The sequence below is a fragment of the Hemiscyllium ocellatum genome, chromosome 4, assembly GCF_020745735.1.
Source record: "Hemiscyllium ocellatum isolate sHemOce1 chromosome 4, sHemOce1.pat.X.cur, whole genome shotgun sequence".
Classification (NCBI taxonomy): domain Eukaryota; kingdom Metazoa; phylum Chordata; class Chondrichthyes; order Orectolobiformes; family Hemiscylliidae; genus Hemiscyllium; species Hemiscyllium ocellatum.
In genome coordinates, this window is record NC_083404.1 from 12162308 (window position 1) to 12178916 (window position 16609).

The 16609-nt window shown below is 41.7% G+C and overlaps 1 protein-coding gene across 4 annotated transcripts in view; it reads right to left on the bottom strand.

The window, feature by feature from the left end:
• stau2 (staufen double-stranded RNA binding protein 2) overlaps positions 1 to 16609 on the bottom strand; it is a 370605-nt gene that overhangs the window by 151561 nt on the left and 202435 nt on the right. For all 4 annotated transcript variants that reach the window (XM_060822782.1, XM_060822781.1, XM_060822785.1 and 1 more), the window contains 2 exons: positions 11131 to 11262; positions 10921 to 10978 (listed from right to left, as the gene is read on the bottom strand). In XM_060822782.1, the coding sequence (XP_060678765.1) occupies positions 10921 to 10978; positions 11131 to 11262 (190 nt within the window). The remainder of the gene's footprint in view (positions 1 to 10920; positions 10979 to 11130; positions 11263 to 16609) is intronic.

Here is a 16609-nt window from a genome sequence, read left to right on the forward strand (position 1 = left end):
ATTCCTGCAGCCTTGTCCTTTCTTTCGAAGGCCACACCACCATCCCTGATCTCTTCCCAATCATATCAAATACTACTCTATCCTTTGATCACATTTTACCTTCTCCCCATCCACGGTTGCAGCACAATGGCAAAGTCTCACTTGTCCAGAGACCAGCCAGCCTCTCAATGTAGATGGCTGCAATGAGCATGCAAAGGTTTGATTTATCAATCACAAAATTGGCCCCTATCTTGAATATAAGGTTTGGTTGGGCATCGGTGTGGAACTATGCATTTCTTTATGATATACTCACAGGGATTTAAAAATTGTTTTTTCATAAGGGATAAAGCATAACAAAGGAGATCATTACTAAAATATATTCTACACACAGAGCCTTATAAACTTTCAAAGTCACAAAATACCTGTGAAGGTCCCACTCCACCCCAGAATGCACTGGATAGCTAAGTCTTTTCAAAGTTTAAGGAACAGGTGAAGCTGGCTGCCATGCTTTTGTCATACAGTAGCAACACAAGTGGTATTCAACACTGACAGGATGCTGATGTCAAGCCAAAGAGATGTTCTGCCTGTCACACAAATGAGTAATGTAGAATATGAATTCCAGTGCTGGTATGGTGCCAGATTTGTAGGCTGTATATCCTGAAGACTGATGGAATGTAGCAAACAACAATTCTGGCTTTTCGCAACAGGCCATCAAGTACATTTAAAAGTCAAAACATAGTTATTAGAAATATATATGATTTTGATGACGGACCGAAAATGAGAAAAATGGACACTGATTAAGAAGGAGATGAAGTACAGGGTGTTTGTTAACAGCTTTGCGGGAAAAAATGAGAAGCTAACCGATGTATCTAAGACAAAGTTACTTTTTGGGGTCATTGAGTCCAGACAAAGTGGCACCATTTGTTATGGGTTTGGGACAACTCAGTATGGCACCAAGCCTCTGACCGGTCAGGTCGCTCTTTAACAAAGATCCTTGTGAGGGGTTTGAATTAGAAAAGAGACAAGTTAGCTGCATCAATCTTTTCTCTCTCGCTTATCTCTGCAACGTTGCTCTCTCTAAATTTTTTTTAATCAAAAAAAGCAGAAAAACGATATTCAGAATGCTGCAAAAAATTCTAAAATCCAAAAGAACAATGAAGACCATGGGTCCCAACAGATAGCCAATGAATTACAGACTGATCCTCACTGTGCTGATAACATTGAAGCAGCATCGAAGAACTGAGAATTGTGAAACCAACCCATTTAGTTTTTTTTTGATTTTGGATACAGAACTGTACTTTTTTTTTCTTTGCATTCATAATATTTGTATTTTTTCCTTTGTACATCAGTGAGATAGAGATTTTTAAAAGTGGTAAAGTTCAAATACAAAAATTTGAAATCCTACCTTTGCTTTTACTGTTCTTGTTAGTTAAGGGTATCACAATAAATAATTAATGCTTATTGCTACTAAAGTAACATGGTATAGTTTGCTTTTATCCTGGGTAGTAATCAGCCAGAAACAAATTAGGATTTGTGGTAGTTTCATTAACTCTTTACATTTGTCATAAGTCTGGGAACTGTAGTGTTTGATTGCTAATACACAATCCTAGTGGTTGTGACACAGTGCCCAACATTAGACATGATGCTACAACTAGACAAAATTTATTGGCTAATCCTGAGTGTGTGACAAATTACACTGACAGTTCAGGATTGTCAGTTGGGTTTACAGTGTGACACACCTGTGTGTCCTGGAAGCCACCTACATTAATATAAAGGACGCTGTTCTTTGTAGATAGAAAGAATGATTACATTTGTTTCAATTCAACAAAACAGATGCCAGCCATTCACTGGCTTATTTCCTAGAACAATAGCCTAACCAATAAGGGCCAACATGCCCAATGTTGGCTTGTTGAGCATCTCCAATTCTAACCGGCCAATCATCACCTGATTGTCAATTCACAGTCAGCAACAGTGCTGGCAAGGGGAAATTACTTGGCCCGGCTCAATGACACTTTTTTGAATTCTGCCAGAACCACCCAGCCATCTCATTATAGCTTTGACCCAATGATGGACACAAAGTTGAAGCCCTGAGGTGAGTGTGAATGTCTTTGAACCCAAGGCAGCATTTGATTGAAAATAGCATCAAGGAGCCTTAGCAAAAATGGAATCAATGGAAATCAGAAAAAAATCTCTGCAGTGGTAAAAGTAACACCTAACACAAAGAAAAATGGTTGTTGGTGGCAAAACATTTCATCAGAGAATCTCTACAGTGTGGAAACAGGCCACGTGGCCCAACAATTTCACACGGACCTTCCACACAGCATCCCACCCAGACTCATCTCTCTACCTTATCCCTGTAACCCTGTATTTCCCATGGCTGATCTACCACATATCCCTATAAATTGTGGGCAAGTTAGCATAGCCAATCTACTTAACCTGCACATCTTTGGACTGTGGGAGGAAACCATAGTACCTGAAGGAAACCCAGTCAGAAATGGGGTGAATATGCAAACTCCACACAGTCACCCAAGGCTAGAATTGAGCCTGAATCCCTGGCGCTGTGAGGCAGCAATGCTAACTACTGAGCCACCATGATCAGTCTGAGGGCATCACTGCAAGAGTTCCTCAGGATAGTGTCTTAGGTTCAAACATCAATGATCCTTACTCTATCAGCAGGTCAGAAGTTAGGAAGCTCATTCAAGTTTGCATAATGTTCAACAGCATCCGCAACTCCCCAGTTGGTGAAGCATTCTGTATCTAAATGTAAGACTTGGAAAATATCCAGGATTCAGCTAATAAGGAAAACTAACAGTTGCACTACACAACTTCAAGACAATGAACGTCTCCAACAAGAGAGAATCTAATCATCGCCCATTAACATTCAGTGGCATTACAATTGCTTATATCCTGATGACTACTATTGACGAGATAGCGAACTAGACTAGTCATTTATATACTGTGGCTATAAGCGCAGGTCATAAGCTAGGACCTTTGTGGCCAGTATCGTACCTGATGACTCCCTAGTGCCCATCCACTATCCAGAAGGCAAAAATCAGAAATGTGATGTAATACTCTCCACTCATCCAGATGGGTGCAGCTTCAATGACACACAAGAAGCTTAACACCATCCAGGACAAATCATCCAATGTGACAGGTACCCTTGTCCAACACCTTCAACATGTTCTCCCATCACCATTGATGCATAGTCGATATTAGTGTACAGTGGCAGCCATGAGCACCATCCAAAACTGCAATATATTAACTTGTTCAGCCTCCTTAGACATCAAGGATCCAGGAACTACCTTATTAGCAGCATTGTACGTGTGCCTGCATCCCAGGAATTGCAGCAGTTCAATAAGGCAGCTCACCACTATTGTCTCCAGGGCAATTAGGGATGACAATAAATGCTGGCTTAGTCAACAACACACATCTCCCATGATCAAAAAAGACATTGCTGTACCATCGATGACAAAGAACTGCTACAGCTCTAAGTTCTGAATTTCACTCTCCAGGTCTCTTTACCTTTTTAACTCCCTTTCCTCCTTTAAGATGAAATTTAAAATCTAGATCTTTGAAGTAAAGTAGGATGTTTTATTGTATTAAAGATGGCTCATAACTGAGAGTTGCTACTGTTGATTTTAATCACATTCTTTGCAGAACTCTAACCTCTTGTGCACTTTTATATTGCGTTATTGGACTTGGACAGTAAGGTCTCCAGTCTTTATATTTTGCCACCAAGCAATGAGAAGAAATGGAGTTTGTACAAAACCTGTAAGACTCAAAAAGCATGATGTCCCCACTGCTCCTTGAATAAGGTAATCTGAACTGTTTATAGCTAATGTCAAGAGAACCACAAGTCTCCTGTCAGCTGCTGCTTTTGAAACATAAAAGCACTTTGACTAATGGCCCAGTCAAAGCAGAAAACACATCATGTGTGAAATTGCAATGGCCAAACTTTTAATGAATGACTACAAATGAAAACTGTTCTCACTTAACTTAAATCATGTACTGAAGACTGAACAGCATGTATTGTTCAGTTTTCTGTACACTGAGAAAGAAATTATAGCCTTGAGGTTGAACAAGTTGCACAGACGTCGCGTGTTGCTAGAAATTATACCGCATTTAGCTAGGGTATGTTTAATTATGATTATGGGTTAAACAAAACAGAAAATATTCCATTCCCCTCACAAACTCAAAATAACTTCGAGACAAATGCCCTCAATAGGTACTTTAACTACTCTGATTGCCATCTTGTTTCTGCCGAATGAGTAGTGGTGCTCCCCACTACCTCCCCAAAAGCAGCCTCCCACACCTTGCCAACTGACCAATGCATGGAGGTAGCTTCCTGGTGGCAGACCCTGGACTGTGCAATGCATCATTTAATCTTTCAATTCTTCGCAACTCCTCAGCCACAACTGCCACAGCGCCAAACCTATAGCCTCATAATGTTGGCTCAGGAGTTTTGGCTGCTTTTTATTTTTAAACTTTCAGTAATAAATTGGAAGGAAGAGTCTCATGATGACCAGGAAAACACTGTCAATTCTCAGGAAAAATCCAGGTTGCCTCACTAATGTCCTTTAGGGAAGGAAATTGCTGACTCCAGGCCCACAATGTGGTTGACACTTCACTGCCTTTTGGACAGTTAGGGATGGGCAATAAATGCTGGTCCAGCCAGTGACACCCACATCCTATGAATGAATAAAAGAAAAATCTGCCATGGCAGGAGTCAAACTGGGATCCCCAGAATATTACCTGGGTCTCTGGATTAACAGTCCAGCGATAATACCACTAGGTCATTGCATCCCCTTTTGCAGTCAGTAAAATAAAAGGAATTCACCCTAGGGAAAAGGTCAACAATGCAGAATAAACTGGCAATGTTCTCCATCCTGAGTAATGAATGCCGTCCATGGAGGGAAATGCTTTCAGGTGAAGGTATAGATTCGGAGAGGAACAGGCAGCCTCAGAAACACCTTGCTTTAAATGGAAAGAGATTAGGTAGTGTTAAATTTTCTGTTATGCATCATGCCTCATAGACCCTACACATTTAAAAAAATTATAAAATAACTGGAAGGTTTGTCACCATAGGGCTGTATGATGGAACTCCTACATAGAAAGATTCCATTATTTTGTTCAAGCTGACAAAATAGAAGCAGATATAGTCATCCCTGCATTCCTGAGCGCTGTGAGGTGCAGTGAGGGAGACATTTAACCATTGAGGAGTCTGATAAAGCCAGAGAAAGCAGATTCCAAAACTTCTGAAGAAATACTAAGAATCTTACAGGCTCATTATGACCGTACCAGGCATACCTAGCTAATCTAATTCAATTTTCCAGCACTTGGCCAATAGCATTGTATGTGTTTCAAGCATTCATCTAAACAATTCTTAAATGTCTTGAGGGTTCCTGCCTCTACCACTCTTTCAGACAGTGAGTTTCTGAGACACACAACTCTCTGGGTGTAAAAGATTCTCTCAAACTCCCTCAATCCCCTTGTCCTTGCCTTAAAACCGATTTTCCCTATACGAAGGGAAAATGTTTCTCCCTACCCACCCAGTCTATGTTTGTGTACACCTGTCCTCAATGTCACTCAGATCCTCTGTACTTCCTAAGGTTCTATCATTGAACATTGCGAGCTGTTGTCTTCCTTGCATTCAGCTGGACTCCTTATTATGCTTGCAGCTTATCTCTTATGCCCACACATAGAACATAGAACAATACAGCACAGAACAGGCCCATTGGCCCACGATGTTATGCCAAACATTTGTCCTAGCTTAAGCACCTATCCATGTACCTATCCAATTGCCGCTTAAAGGTCACCAATGATTCTGACTCTGCCACTCCCACAGGCAACGCATTCCATGCCCCCACCATTCTCTGGGTAAAGAACCTATCCCTGACTTACCCCTTATACCTTCCACCCTTCACCTTAAATTTATGTCCCCTTGTAATACTCTGTTGTACCCTGGGAAAAAGTCTCTGACTGTCTACTCTATCTATTCCCCTGATCATCTTGTAAACCTCTATCAAGTCACCCCTCATCCTTCGCCGTTCCAATGAGAAAAGGCCGAGCACTCTCAACCTATCCTCGTACGACATATTCTCCATTCCAGGCAACATCCTGGTAAATCTCCTCTGCACCCTCTCCAAAGCTTCCACATCTTTCCTAAAGTGAGGCGACCAGAACTGCACACAGTACTCCAAATGTGGCCTTACCAAGGTCCTGTACAGCTGCAACATCACCTCAAGACTCTTGAATTCAATCCCTCTGCTAATGAACACTAATACACCATAGGCCTTCTTACAAGCTCTATCCACCTGAGTGGCAACTTTCAAAGAGCTATGAACATAGACCCCAAGATCCCTCTGCTCCTCCACCTTACTAAGAACCCTATCGTTAACCCTGTATTCCGCATTCTTATTTGTCCTTCCAAAATGGACAACCTCACACTTGACAGGGTTGAATTCTATCTGCCACTCCTCAGCCGAGCTCTGCATCATATCTAAGTCCCTTTGCAGCTGACAACAGCCCTCCTCACTATCCATAACTCCACCAATCTTCGTATCGTCTGCAAATTTACTGACCCACCCTTTGACACCCTCTTCCAAGTCATGAATAAAAATTATAAACAGCAGAGGACCCAGAACTGATCCCTGCGGAACTCCACTTGTAACTGGGCTCCAGGCTGAATATTTACCATCTACCACCACTCTCTGACTTCGACTGGTTAGCCAGTCTCTATCCAACTGGCCAAATTTCCCACTATCCCATGCCTCCTGACTTTCCGCATAAGCCTACCATGGGGAACCTTATCAAATGCCTTACTAAAATCCATGTACAGTACATCCACTGCTCTACCCTCATCCACATGCTTGCTCACCTCCTCAAAGAATTCAATAAGACTTGTAAGGCAAGACCTACCCTTCACAAATCCGTGCTGGCTGTCCCTAATCAAGCAGTGTCTTTCCAGATACTCATAAATCCTATCCCTCAGTACCCTTTCCATTACTTTGTCTACCACCGAAGTAAGACTAACTGGCCTGTCATTCCCGGAGTTATCCCTATTCCCTTTTTTGAACAGAGGCACAACATTCGCCACTCTCCAGTCCCCTGGTACCACCCCTGTTGACAGTGAAGACGAAAAGATCATTGCCATGGGCTCTGCAATTTCCTCTCTTGCTTCCCACATAATCCTAGGATATATCCCGGCAGGTCCGGGGGACTTGTCTATCCTCAAGTTTTTCAAAATGCCCAACACATCTTCCTTCCTAACAAGTACCTCCTCTAGCTTACCAGTCCGTTTCATACTCTCCTCTTCAACAATACGGTCCCTCTCATTTGTAAATACTGAAGAAAAGTACTCATTCAAGACCTCTCCTATCTCTTCCGACTCAATACACAGTCTCCCACTACTGTCCTTGATCAGACCTACCCTCGTTCTCATCATTCTCATGTTTCTCACATACGCATAAAAGGCCTTGGGATTATTCTTGATCCTACCCGCCAAAGATTTTTCATGCCCTCTCTTAGCTCTCCTAATCCCTTTCTTCAGCTCCCTCCTGACTATCCTGTATCCCTCCATCACTCTGTCTGAACCTTGTTTCCTCAACCTTATGTAAGCCTCCTTCTTCCTCTTTACTAGACATTCAACCTCCCTCGTCAACCAAGGTGCCCTCACACGACCATCTCTTTCCTGCCTGACAGGTACGTACATATCAAGGACACGTCGTATCTGTTCCTTGAAAAAGTTCCACATTTCAACGACATCTTTCCCTGACAGCCTATGCTGCCAATTTATGCTCCTCAGATCCTATCTTGCAGCATTGTATTTACCCTTCCCCCAATTGTAAAACCTACCCTGTTGCATGCACCTCTCTCTCTCCATAACCAAGGTGAAAGTCACAGAATTGTGGTCACCATCACCAAAATGCTCACCCACCAACAAGCCCATCACTTCTTCCAATTCGTTACCGAGTACCCAATCCAATATGGCCTCCCCTCTGGTCGGACAATCTACATACTGAGTTAGAAAAGCTTCCTGGACACACTGCATAAACACCGCCCCGTCCAATCTACTTGATCTAAAGAGCTTCCAATCAATATTTGGGAAGTTGAAATCGCCCATGACTACTACCCTGTAGCTTCTGCACCTTTCCAAAATCTGTTTCCCAATCTGTTTCTCCACATCTCTGCTGCTATTGGGGGGCCTATAGTAAACACCCAACAAGGCGACTGCACCTTTCCTATTTCTGACTTCAGCCATACTACCTCCAAAGGCAGATCCCCTTCGAACTGCCTTTCTGCAGCCATTATACCATTTCTAATTAGCAATGCCACACCCCCTCCTTTTTTACCACACTCCCTAATCTTACTGAAACATCTGTAACCAGGAACCTCCAACAACCATTCCTGTCCCTCTTCTATCCACGTTTCTGTGATGGCCACAACATCGTAGTCCCAGGTACCGATCCACGCCTTACGTTCACCCATCTTATATCTGATACTCCTTGCATTGAAGTATACACACTTGAACCCATCTCCGTGTCCGCAAGTATTCCCTGTCAGTGCTACCTTCTCCACAGCCTCCCTACATTCTTGGACATCCTGAAAAACAACTAACTGGACTACAAGTCCGGATCCCATCCCCCTGCCAAATGAGTTTAAACCCCCCCGAAGAGTGCTAGCAAACCTACCTCCCAGGATATTGGTGTCCTCTGGCTCAGGTGCAACCCGTCCTGCTTGTACAGGTCCCACCTTCCCCAGAATGCAGTCCAATTGTCCAAATACCTGAAGCCCTCCCTCCTACACCATCCTTGCAGCCATGTGTTCAACTGCACTCTCACCCTATTCTTTGCCTCACTGTCACGTGGCACCGGCAACAACCCAGAGATGACGACTCTGTCCGCCCTAGCTTTTAGCTTCCAGCCTAACTCCCTGAGCACTTGAATGACCTCCCCACCCCTCTTCCTACCTATGTCGTTGGTGCCAATGTGCACCATGACTTCTGGCTGTACACCCTCCCCCTTAAGGATTCTGAAGACATGGTCGAGACGTCTCGGACCCTGGCACCCGGGAGGCAACAAACCAACCGAGAGTCTCGCCCATGTCCACAGAACTGCCTGTCTGTCCCTCTAACTATAGAGTCTCCTATAACTAGCGCTCTCCTCCTCTCCCCCTTTCCCTTCTGAGCCTCAGAGCTGGACCTTGTGCCAGAGACCCGGTCACTGCAGCTTACCCCTGCTAGGCCGTCCCCCCCAACAGTATTCAAAGCGGTATACTTACTGTTGAGGGGAACGACCACAGGGGATCCCTGCACTGCCTGCTTCCTCCCCTTCCCACCTCTAACTGTTACCCAGCTACCTCTGTTCTCTGGCGAAACTATGTCCCTGTAGCTTCTATCTATCGCCCTCTCAGCCTCTCGAATAATTCTTAGTTCATCCAAATCCAGCTCCAGTTCCCTAACACGGTCTGTGAGGAGCTTGATGCCAGAAACGTGATGACTCCTTGCCCTGCCCAAATACATAGAGACCATGCTCCCAGCAATCTTTGAACATGCAATGCCAGTTGTGTACTGGTGGCTACGTGGCCGTCTAAATAGTGCTCCCATTTGTTTTCTTGATGATGCAGCCATAACTGGCTGCCATTGTGCCTCCAAGAACATTTTCTGACCTTTACCCAGTGTGCATCCCATGCAGAAGCCAAAATACTGTTTAATCTTCAGGTTCTCCTCTTAAGGTTTCTTCAAGGCTACCATTTGACTTTCAACAGTTTTGTTTTGATTTTCTCAAGGGCTACCTTTCTCATTCTCAACAATTCCTTTATTAGGTGATGTTGTAATACAGTAGTAGCGTTGATAGGTGGGGCACACAAAGAATTAGAATAATTTAGTAAAATACACAATAATTAACAACTCTCCCTTTAACTTAAAGCAATGTAGAAAAGCAACAGGCATCGGTAAACAAAAATGTTTCTTCAGAATAACTGATGCACATTAATATAAACAAATCCCATTACACAAAGCACACCTTTCGCAGAGTGCTAAGGTCACAGCCAATGATTTATATCACCTGTGCACAAGTTGAAACATTTAAACCAGGCCATTACGACCCTAAATACTGCACCTTGCTCTCAATCTCAGATTTAAATTTAACAATTGCAAGTGTTCATTATTGTATTAATAATAATTCCTGAACTTGCACTGCCTTAAACCAGTAATTCCACATTCTATGCAAGGAACTCATTCCCTCAGTGATTTGAAATTTTCTTGGATTCATTAATTCATTCTTGGAGCATTTTCTTGATAAGCAGTTTCAAATTATTCTCTCTCCTTCACAGCCTCTAACTCATACCACCCTTGCAGCCTCCTCATTTTAAACCAGGCAGGTTGACTCTGATTTGTTAAGGTATTGCCTGAGAAATTAGCAAAAGACTGGCTGTCACTAATTTTGTTGAGTTGAAACAGTTGAAGTGTGTGTACAAACTTTGGTTAGGCCACAGTTGGAGTATTGTGTGCCAAATGACCTACTGCATGATTCTATGTTTTTCGGTGTACTAAGAACAGAGGTCTATGCATTAATATATGTAGCTTCCAGTGTAAGCATGTTCTCAGGATTGAACTCCCACTGAGTTCAAGACAAAACACTTTGATAAAATGTCTCCTTCTTCAGCAAAACACAAGTTCCATACTACCAAACGATATTGCATCAAAAGTTCATCAATCTTTGTCATGAATATACTCAACAATTGAGCATCCACATTCCTCAGGTACAGAATTCCAAGATTTCCAGCCCTTTGAATGGAAAAATGTTTTCTCATTTTAGTCCTAAATCCATTCTTAGCATAATTTAAAAACAATAAACCAAGCAAGTAACAATAACAATTTATATGGCATTTGATAATAAAGCAAACACATATTCTGTTTGGTCAAGTGTGAAAACTACTCACTGCTATTCGGCTGATCCGCAAAAGTCACCTTCCGCCCATCCCAGCTCTTTTCAACTGGCTGGAATGTTAAAAAGAAACATAAATACCAAGCATTAAGATTGTACAGGTACTTAAGAATTGAATATAGGAAACAAAGATTAAATAACATTTAATTTGATTTATTTATTCACACTTAAATAAAAAAGAAGTGAAACAAATGTTTAAGCTTACCTTTTCCTCCGGACTTTGAGTAGGGATTGATGCTTTGTAGCCAAGCTGCAACAACATGGCTTCTGCAGCATTCCGTTTTGCAACTTTCTTGTTCGGACCAGTTCCTGTTGTCACCTCCGGGCCTACCTTGACCTAAAGAACAAAACAGCAATTACACATGTATTTGTTTTAAAGATTCAGATGTTTAGTTGCCATTATATGAAATGACATAGCCAAAAATAACATTCTATCAGACATTACAAATGGATTCTCACCAAGACATCCAAAAGCTTTCTTTTCTACATATCCCATCAGGTAGTCAGAAAACTGAGCAGAAAGAAAATTCATTCACAGGTATATTCAAAGTCTATTGAAATCCTTTTGTGAAGAAAGTGCAGTTGTAGGTTTTATTAGCTTATCATTAGAAAGCCCAAAGTGAGGTGAAAATTACACACAAATGAATGAAAGTCATATTAAACTGAACTGCTGCATTCAAAGATTAAAAACTGTAGTTCATTTCGCTTTTATACCTTTGCAAATGCTGCGTGCTGCTAAAACGTTTGACTTTTAATAACTCCGTTGGGCAGAAAAAAACCCTCCAGATGAACAATGAACTGTTTACATAAGTAAGGGAACTCTAGGTTCTGTTTAATTGTGTTGTATGAAAGAAATCTCATCAGCCTCATTTCATACATTTAGGTAGGACAGCTGGCACAGAAACAGGACATTCAAGGACCCAGTTCCTGCTGGCACTTATGTTCCACTTGAGAGTCCTCACATCTTTCTTCATCTAAACCCATCTTCACAACATTCTATTCCCCATATCTCTTATGTATATGTGTATTTTCTCATCCATCTATTCAAAGATGTCATTACATACCTCTGCCACAGGTGAGATTTGAGCACATGCCTCCACACAAGGGATCTTTCCATATCTCTTACATACTTAAATAAAAGCAAAATACTGCAGGTACTTAAATTCTGAACAAGAGACCATATCGCCCTTGAAGACTTCTCCTTCCCTTGATACAGCCACACCTGCTAAATTTCTCAAACATTCCATTTTTACAACTTATATGATTGTCCAGCTTCCTCTTAAATGTATCGATACACTTCCACTGTAGTAATGAGGCACTCTAAGTATACACTTTCCTAGAAAAGGAAACATTCTCTTCCTATCCATGTCATCAAAACCTTTCACAAATTCAATATCCTGATTGGGTTGCATCTCAGCTTTCTTGCCTTTCCAAAAAAAAGAGTCCTGTGGTATTATTGCTGGGCTGTTAATCCAGACAACCAGGTAACGTTCTGAGGATCTGGGTTTGAATTATGCCACAGCAGATGGTGGAATTTGAAATCTGGAATTAAGAGTCTAATGATGACCATGAATCCATTATCGATTGCTAGTTCACTAATAACTTTTAGGAGGAAACAGCCATCCTTCCCTGGTCTGGCCTACATGTGACTCCAGATCCACAGCAATAAAAATTGGTCTAAAAACTGATAAACCTCCTGGGTCTGATAGGCTACATCCTAGAGGTCTGAGGGATGTGGCTGAGGAAAAAGTGGAGGTGTTGGTTGTGAACTTTCAAAGTCACTGGAGTCAGGGAAAATCCCAGATGATTGGAAAATCGCTGTTGTGCAGCCCTTGTTCAAGAAAGGATCAAGACAAAAGATGAAAAATTACAGGCCAATTGGCCTAACCTCGGTTAGAGGTAAAATTCTAGAATCCATCATTGAGGATGAGATTTCTAAATTCTTGGAAGTGCAGGGTCGGGTTAGAACAAATCAGCATGGATTTAGTAAGGGGAGGTCATGCCTGAAAAACCTGTAATAATTCCTTGAAGAGGTAACAAATAGGTTAGATCAGGGAAACCCAGTGGATGTTATATACCTAAACTTCAAAAAGGCCTTTTGACAAGGTACCTCACGGGAGGCTGCTGAGTAAGGTGAGGGCGCATGGTGTTTGAGGTGAACTACTGGCATGGATTGGGGATTGGTTGTCTGACAGAAGGCAGAGAGTTGGGATAAAAGGTTCTTTTTCAGAATGACAGCCAGTGACAAGTGGGGTCCTGCAGGGTTCAGTGTTGGGGGCGCAACTATTCACTTTACTGGATGAAGGGACTGGGAGCATTCTGGTGAAGTTTGCCGATCATACAACGTTAGGTGGACAGACAGGTAGTACTAGAGGAAAGTGAGGACTGTAGATGCTGGACACCAGAGTTGAAAAATGTGATGCTGGAAAAACACAGCAGGCCAGGCAGCATCCGAGGAGCAGGAGAATTGACATTTCGGGCATAAGAGGGGCTTTGTTCCTGATGAAGGGCTTATGCCCGAAACATCGATTCTCCTGCTCCTCGGATGCTGCCTGGCCTGCTGTGTTTTTCCAGCATCACATTTCTCAATTCAAGTCAGGTAGTACTGAGGAGGTGGGGAGGCTGCAAAAAGATTTAGACAGTTTAGGAGAGTGGTCCAGGAAATAGCTGATGAAGTTCAATGTGAGCAAATGCGATGTCTTGTACTTTGGGAAAAAGAATACAGGCATGGACTATTTTCTAAACGGTGACAAAATTCATAAAGCCAAAGTACAAAGGGATCTGGGAGTGCTAGTACAGGATTCTCTAAAGGTTAACTTGCAGGTTGAGTCCATGATTAAGAAAGTGAATGTAATGTTGTCATTTATTTCAAGAGGGTTAGAATATAAAAGCAGCAACATGTTTTTGAGATTTTATAAAGCTCTAGTTATGCCCCATTTGGAATACTGTGTCCAATTTTGGGCCCCACACCTCAGGAAGGACATACTGGTACTGGAGTGTGTCCAATGGAGATTCACACAGATGATCCCTGGAATGGTAGGCCTAACATATGATGATTGGCCGAGGATCTTGGGATTGTAGTTATTAGAGTTTAGGGGGTTGAGGGAAGATCTAAGAGAACCTTTTACAAGATAATGCATGGCTTAGAAAGGGTGGATGCTGGGAACTTGTTTCCCAGGGGGAGATTAGGACCTGTGGGCACAGCCTTAGAGTGAGTCAATTTAGAACAGAAATAAGGAGAATTGATTGCCATGGAGCACAGTGGAGGCTGGGTCATTAAATGTCTTCAAGACAGAGATTGATAAATTCTTGATCTTGCAAGGAATTAAGGGCTACAGGGAGAGTGCGGGTAAGTGGAGTTGAAATGCCCATCAGGCATGATTAAATGACGGAGTGGACTCAATGGGCCGAATTGCCTTATTTCCACTGCTATGTCTTATAGTCTTATGATCAATGTAATTGACTCTTAACTGCCCTCTGGGCAATTAGGGATGGGCAATGAATGCTGGCAGAAATGCCCTTGTCCCGTGAATAAATAAAAAAACTACCAAACTTGTTCTCAAAACATTTGTAGTAGGCAAATCCCTCCCAAAAATCACTATTTCAATTCTGATTTCAATCATGGGTTTGTTCTCCCTTGCATTTACAGCTGACAGGTCAGTTTACTAGTGAGCAACTTCTGTTCAGCAGCATGTTTTAGTCAAAATCACCATTCTATGTACAAACGTTATTCAAAATTGTGCTCATTTTGGGATGTGAATTCATTGCTAGAGTTTCTGCTTGGAACAATTTACATATCAGCAACTATAAAATCTTTCTTAAATCTATACAATCATGCAGTATTTGGAATGCAATTTGGGAAAAACATTGATTTTGACAGAATGGTAACTTTATGACTATAGCGAGGCTCATCACAAAAGATAAGTCATTGCCTAGCCCAACATCTGCCAATAACTTAATTTTGAATAACATTTGTACAGATGACTTTAAAAACTGGCACACAGCTATATTGAGAAATATTATATTGAGAAACAGGAGACTGCTGTGTCGCAAATTTCAAAATTAGGCTTTTCTGAAGTTCCTATTGTAGCCTTGCACTTAATTTTAAGAATCTCCTTGAATGTCCACAAATGGACATAATTAGCATAATCTTTGTCATGGTGTTTAATTCAATATGGAGTGTGACCAGTTTTGTGGAAAATGGTCAGAAGGTGGGGGAATTGTTGTAGTTCCATGCTTATGCTGTTTATAGTAGCACAGAAAATCAGATGAATTTGATTAATGCTGGATATAACTGAGAATCCTTGATCTTCCGCGATATTTTTCAAGGAGTAGAAAAAGGAAATTACTGTTCTTAAGCCATGAATTCAACAGACAGTGGTGTCATGGTAAATGAATGGCACCCCTTCCTTCTGAGAATTCTCTCTTGAAAAATACACACAGTTAACAACAAAGGCTACCCTCCCACCAATGCCCATTCTATTAGAATTAGCTCAATGATGTGAACAAAACGAGAAGAAAATATATATAGTGAGAAGACAAGTATTCGTCCAATCCTAACCTGCTAAAATAAAGAGAATCAAATAGTGGATTTGAATACTGGTACAAAAATCAAAACTACAGTGGAAGTAGGTTAAAGCAATAAGTAAACAAATGCACTTATTAGATAAGACTGGGTGAATTTAGAAATGATGTTGCCTCACAGATACTATGGAACATAGTTGTAAATTAGGACGCCATACATTGGAGGTTGATGTATCTTGAGAGCCAGGGTGTTGACTTACTCACTGAGGTGGTATGTTTGTTTGCAGACGTTTCATCACCATTCTAGGTGACATCATCAGTACGCCTCCAGTAAAGCATTGGTGTTCTGTTCTGCTTGCCATTTGTGTGTCTGGGTCAGCTGGAATTGGTGTGTCATTTCCAGTTTTATTGTTGTTTCTTAGTAGTTATTATATGGGATCCAACTCTACATGTTTGTTAATGGAGTTCTGGGTTGAGTGCCAGGCTTCCAGGAACTCCTGTGAATCTCTCTGCTTGGCTTATTGTAGAATGGATACATTGTCCCAGTCGAATTGATGTCTTTCATTGTCCATGTGTATAGATGCAAGTGATAGCTGGTCATGTCTCTTGGTGACTAATTGGTATTCGTGTACTCCATTGGCTGATTTCCTTCCTGTTTGCCCTATGTAGTGCTTTTGGCAGTCTTTACATGGTATCTTGTATAAAACATCGATCTTGTTGGTTGTGGTTATGGGATCCTTTATACTTGTTAGTAGTGGTTGTAGTGTGGTAGTTGGTTTGTGGGCTACTATGACACCCAGACATCTTGAGACCTGTTGACCACAAATCAATATCTATGGTTGCCTGCTTAGATTGGTTGTTGGAGGGCTAATATCTTTTCGGCTTTTTTTTGTAGTATGCAAACTGTAAATTGTTTGTGGCGATCTCTGCTGAACTAAGTCTCATGGTCGGATTTAAACAGCTTCAAATTAGTTTATCAATTGGTGTGATTTTCTGTATCAAATGGCAGCTTTATTTATAGAAATTGTCAATAAATACCTTTCTTAGTGATACCCAAGAACAGACCGAGATTGGATCAAAAATTGAGAACTTAGCGATTCTGTGAAAGGTAATTCCCACCCAGTCTTTGGAGCAAAAGTTGAAGGCGTTTCTCCTCGTTT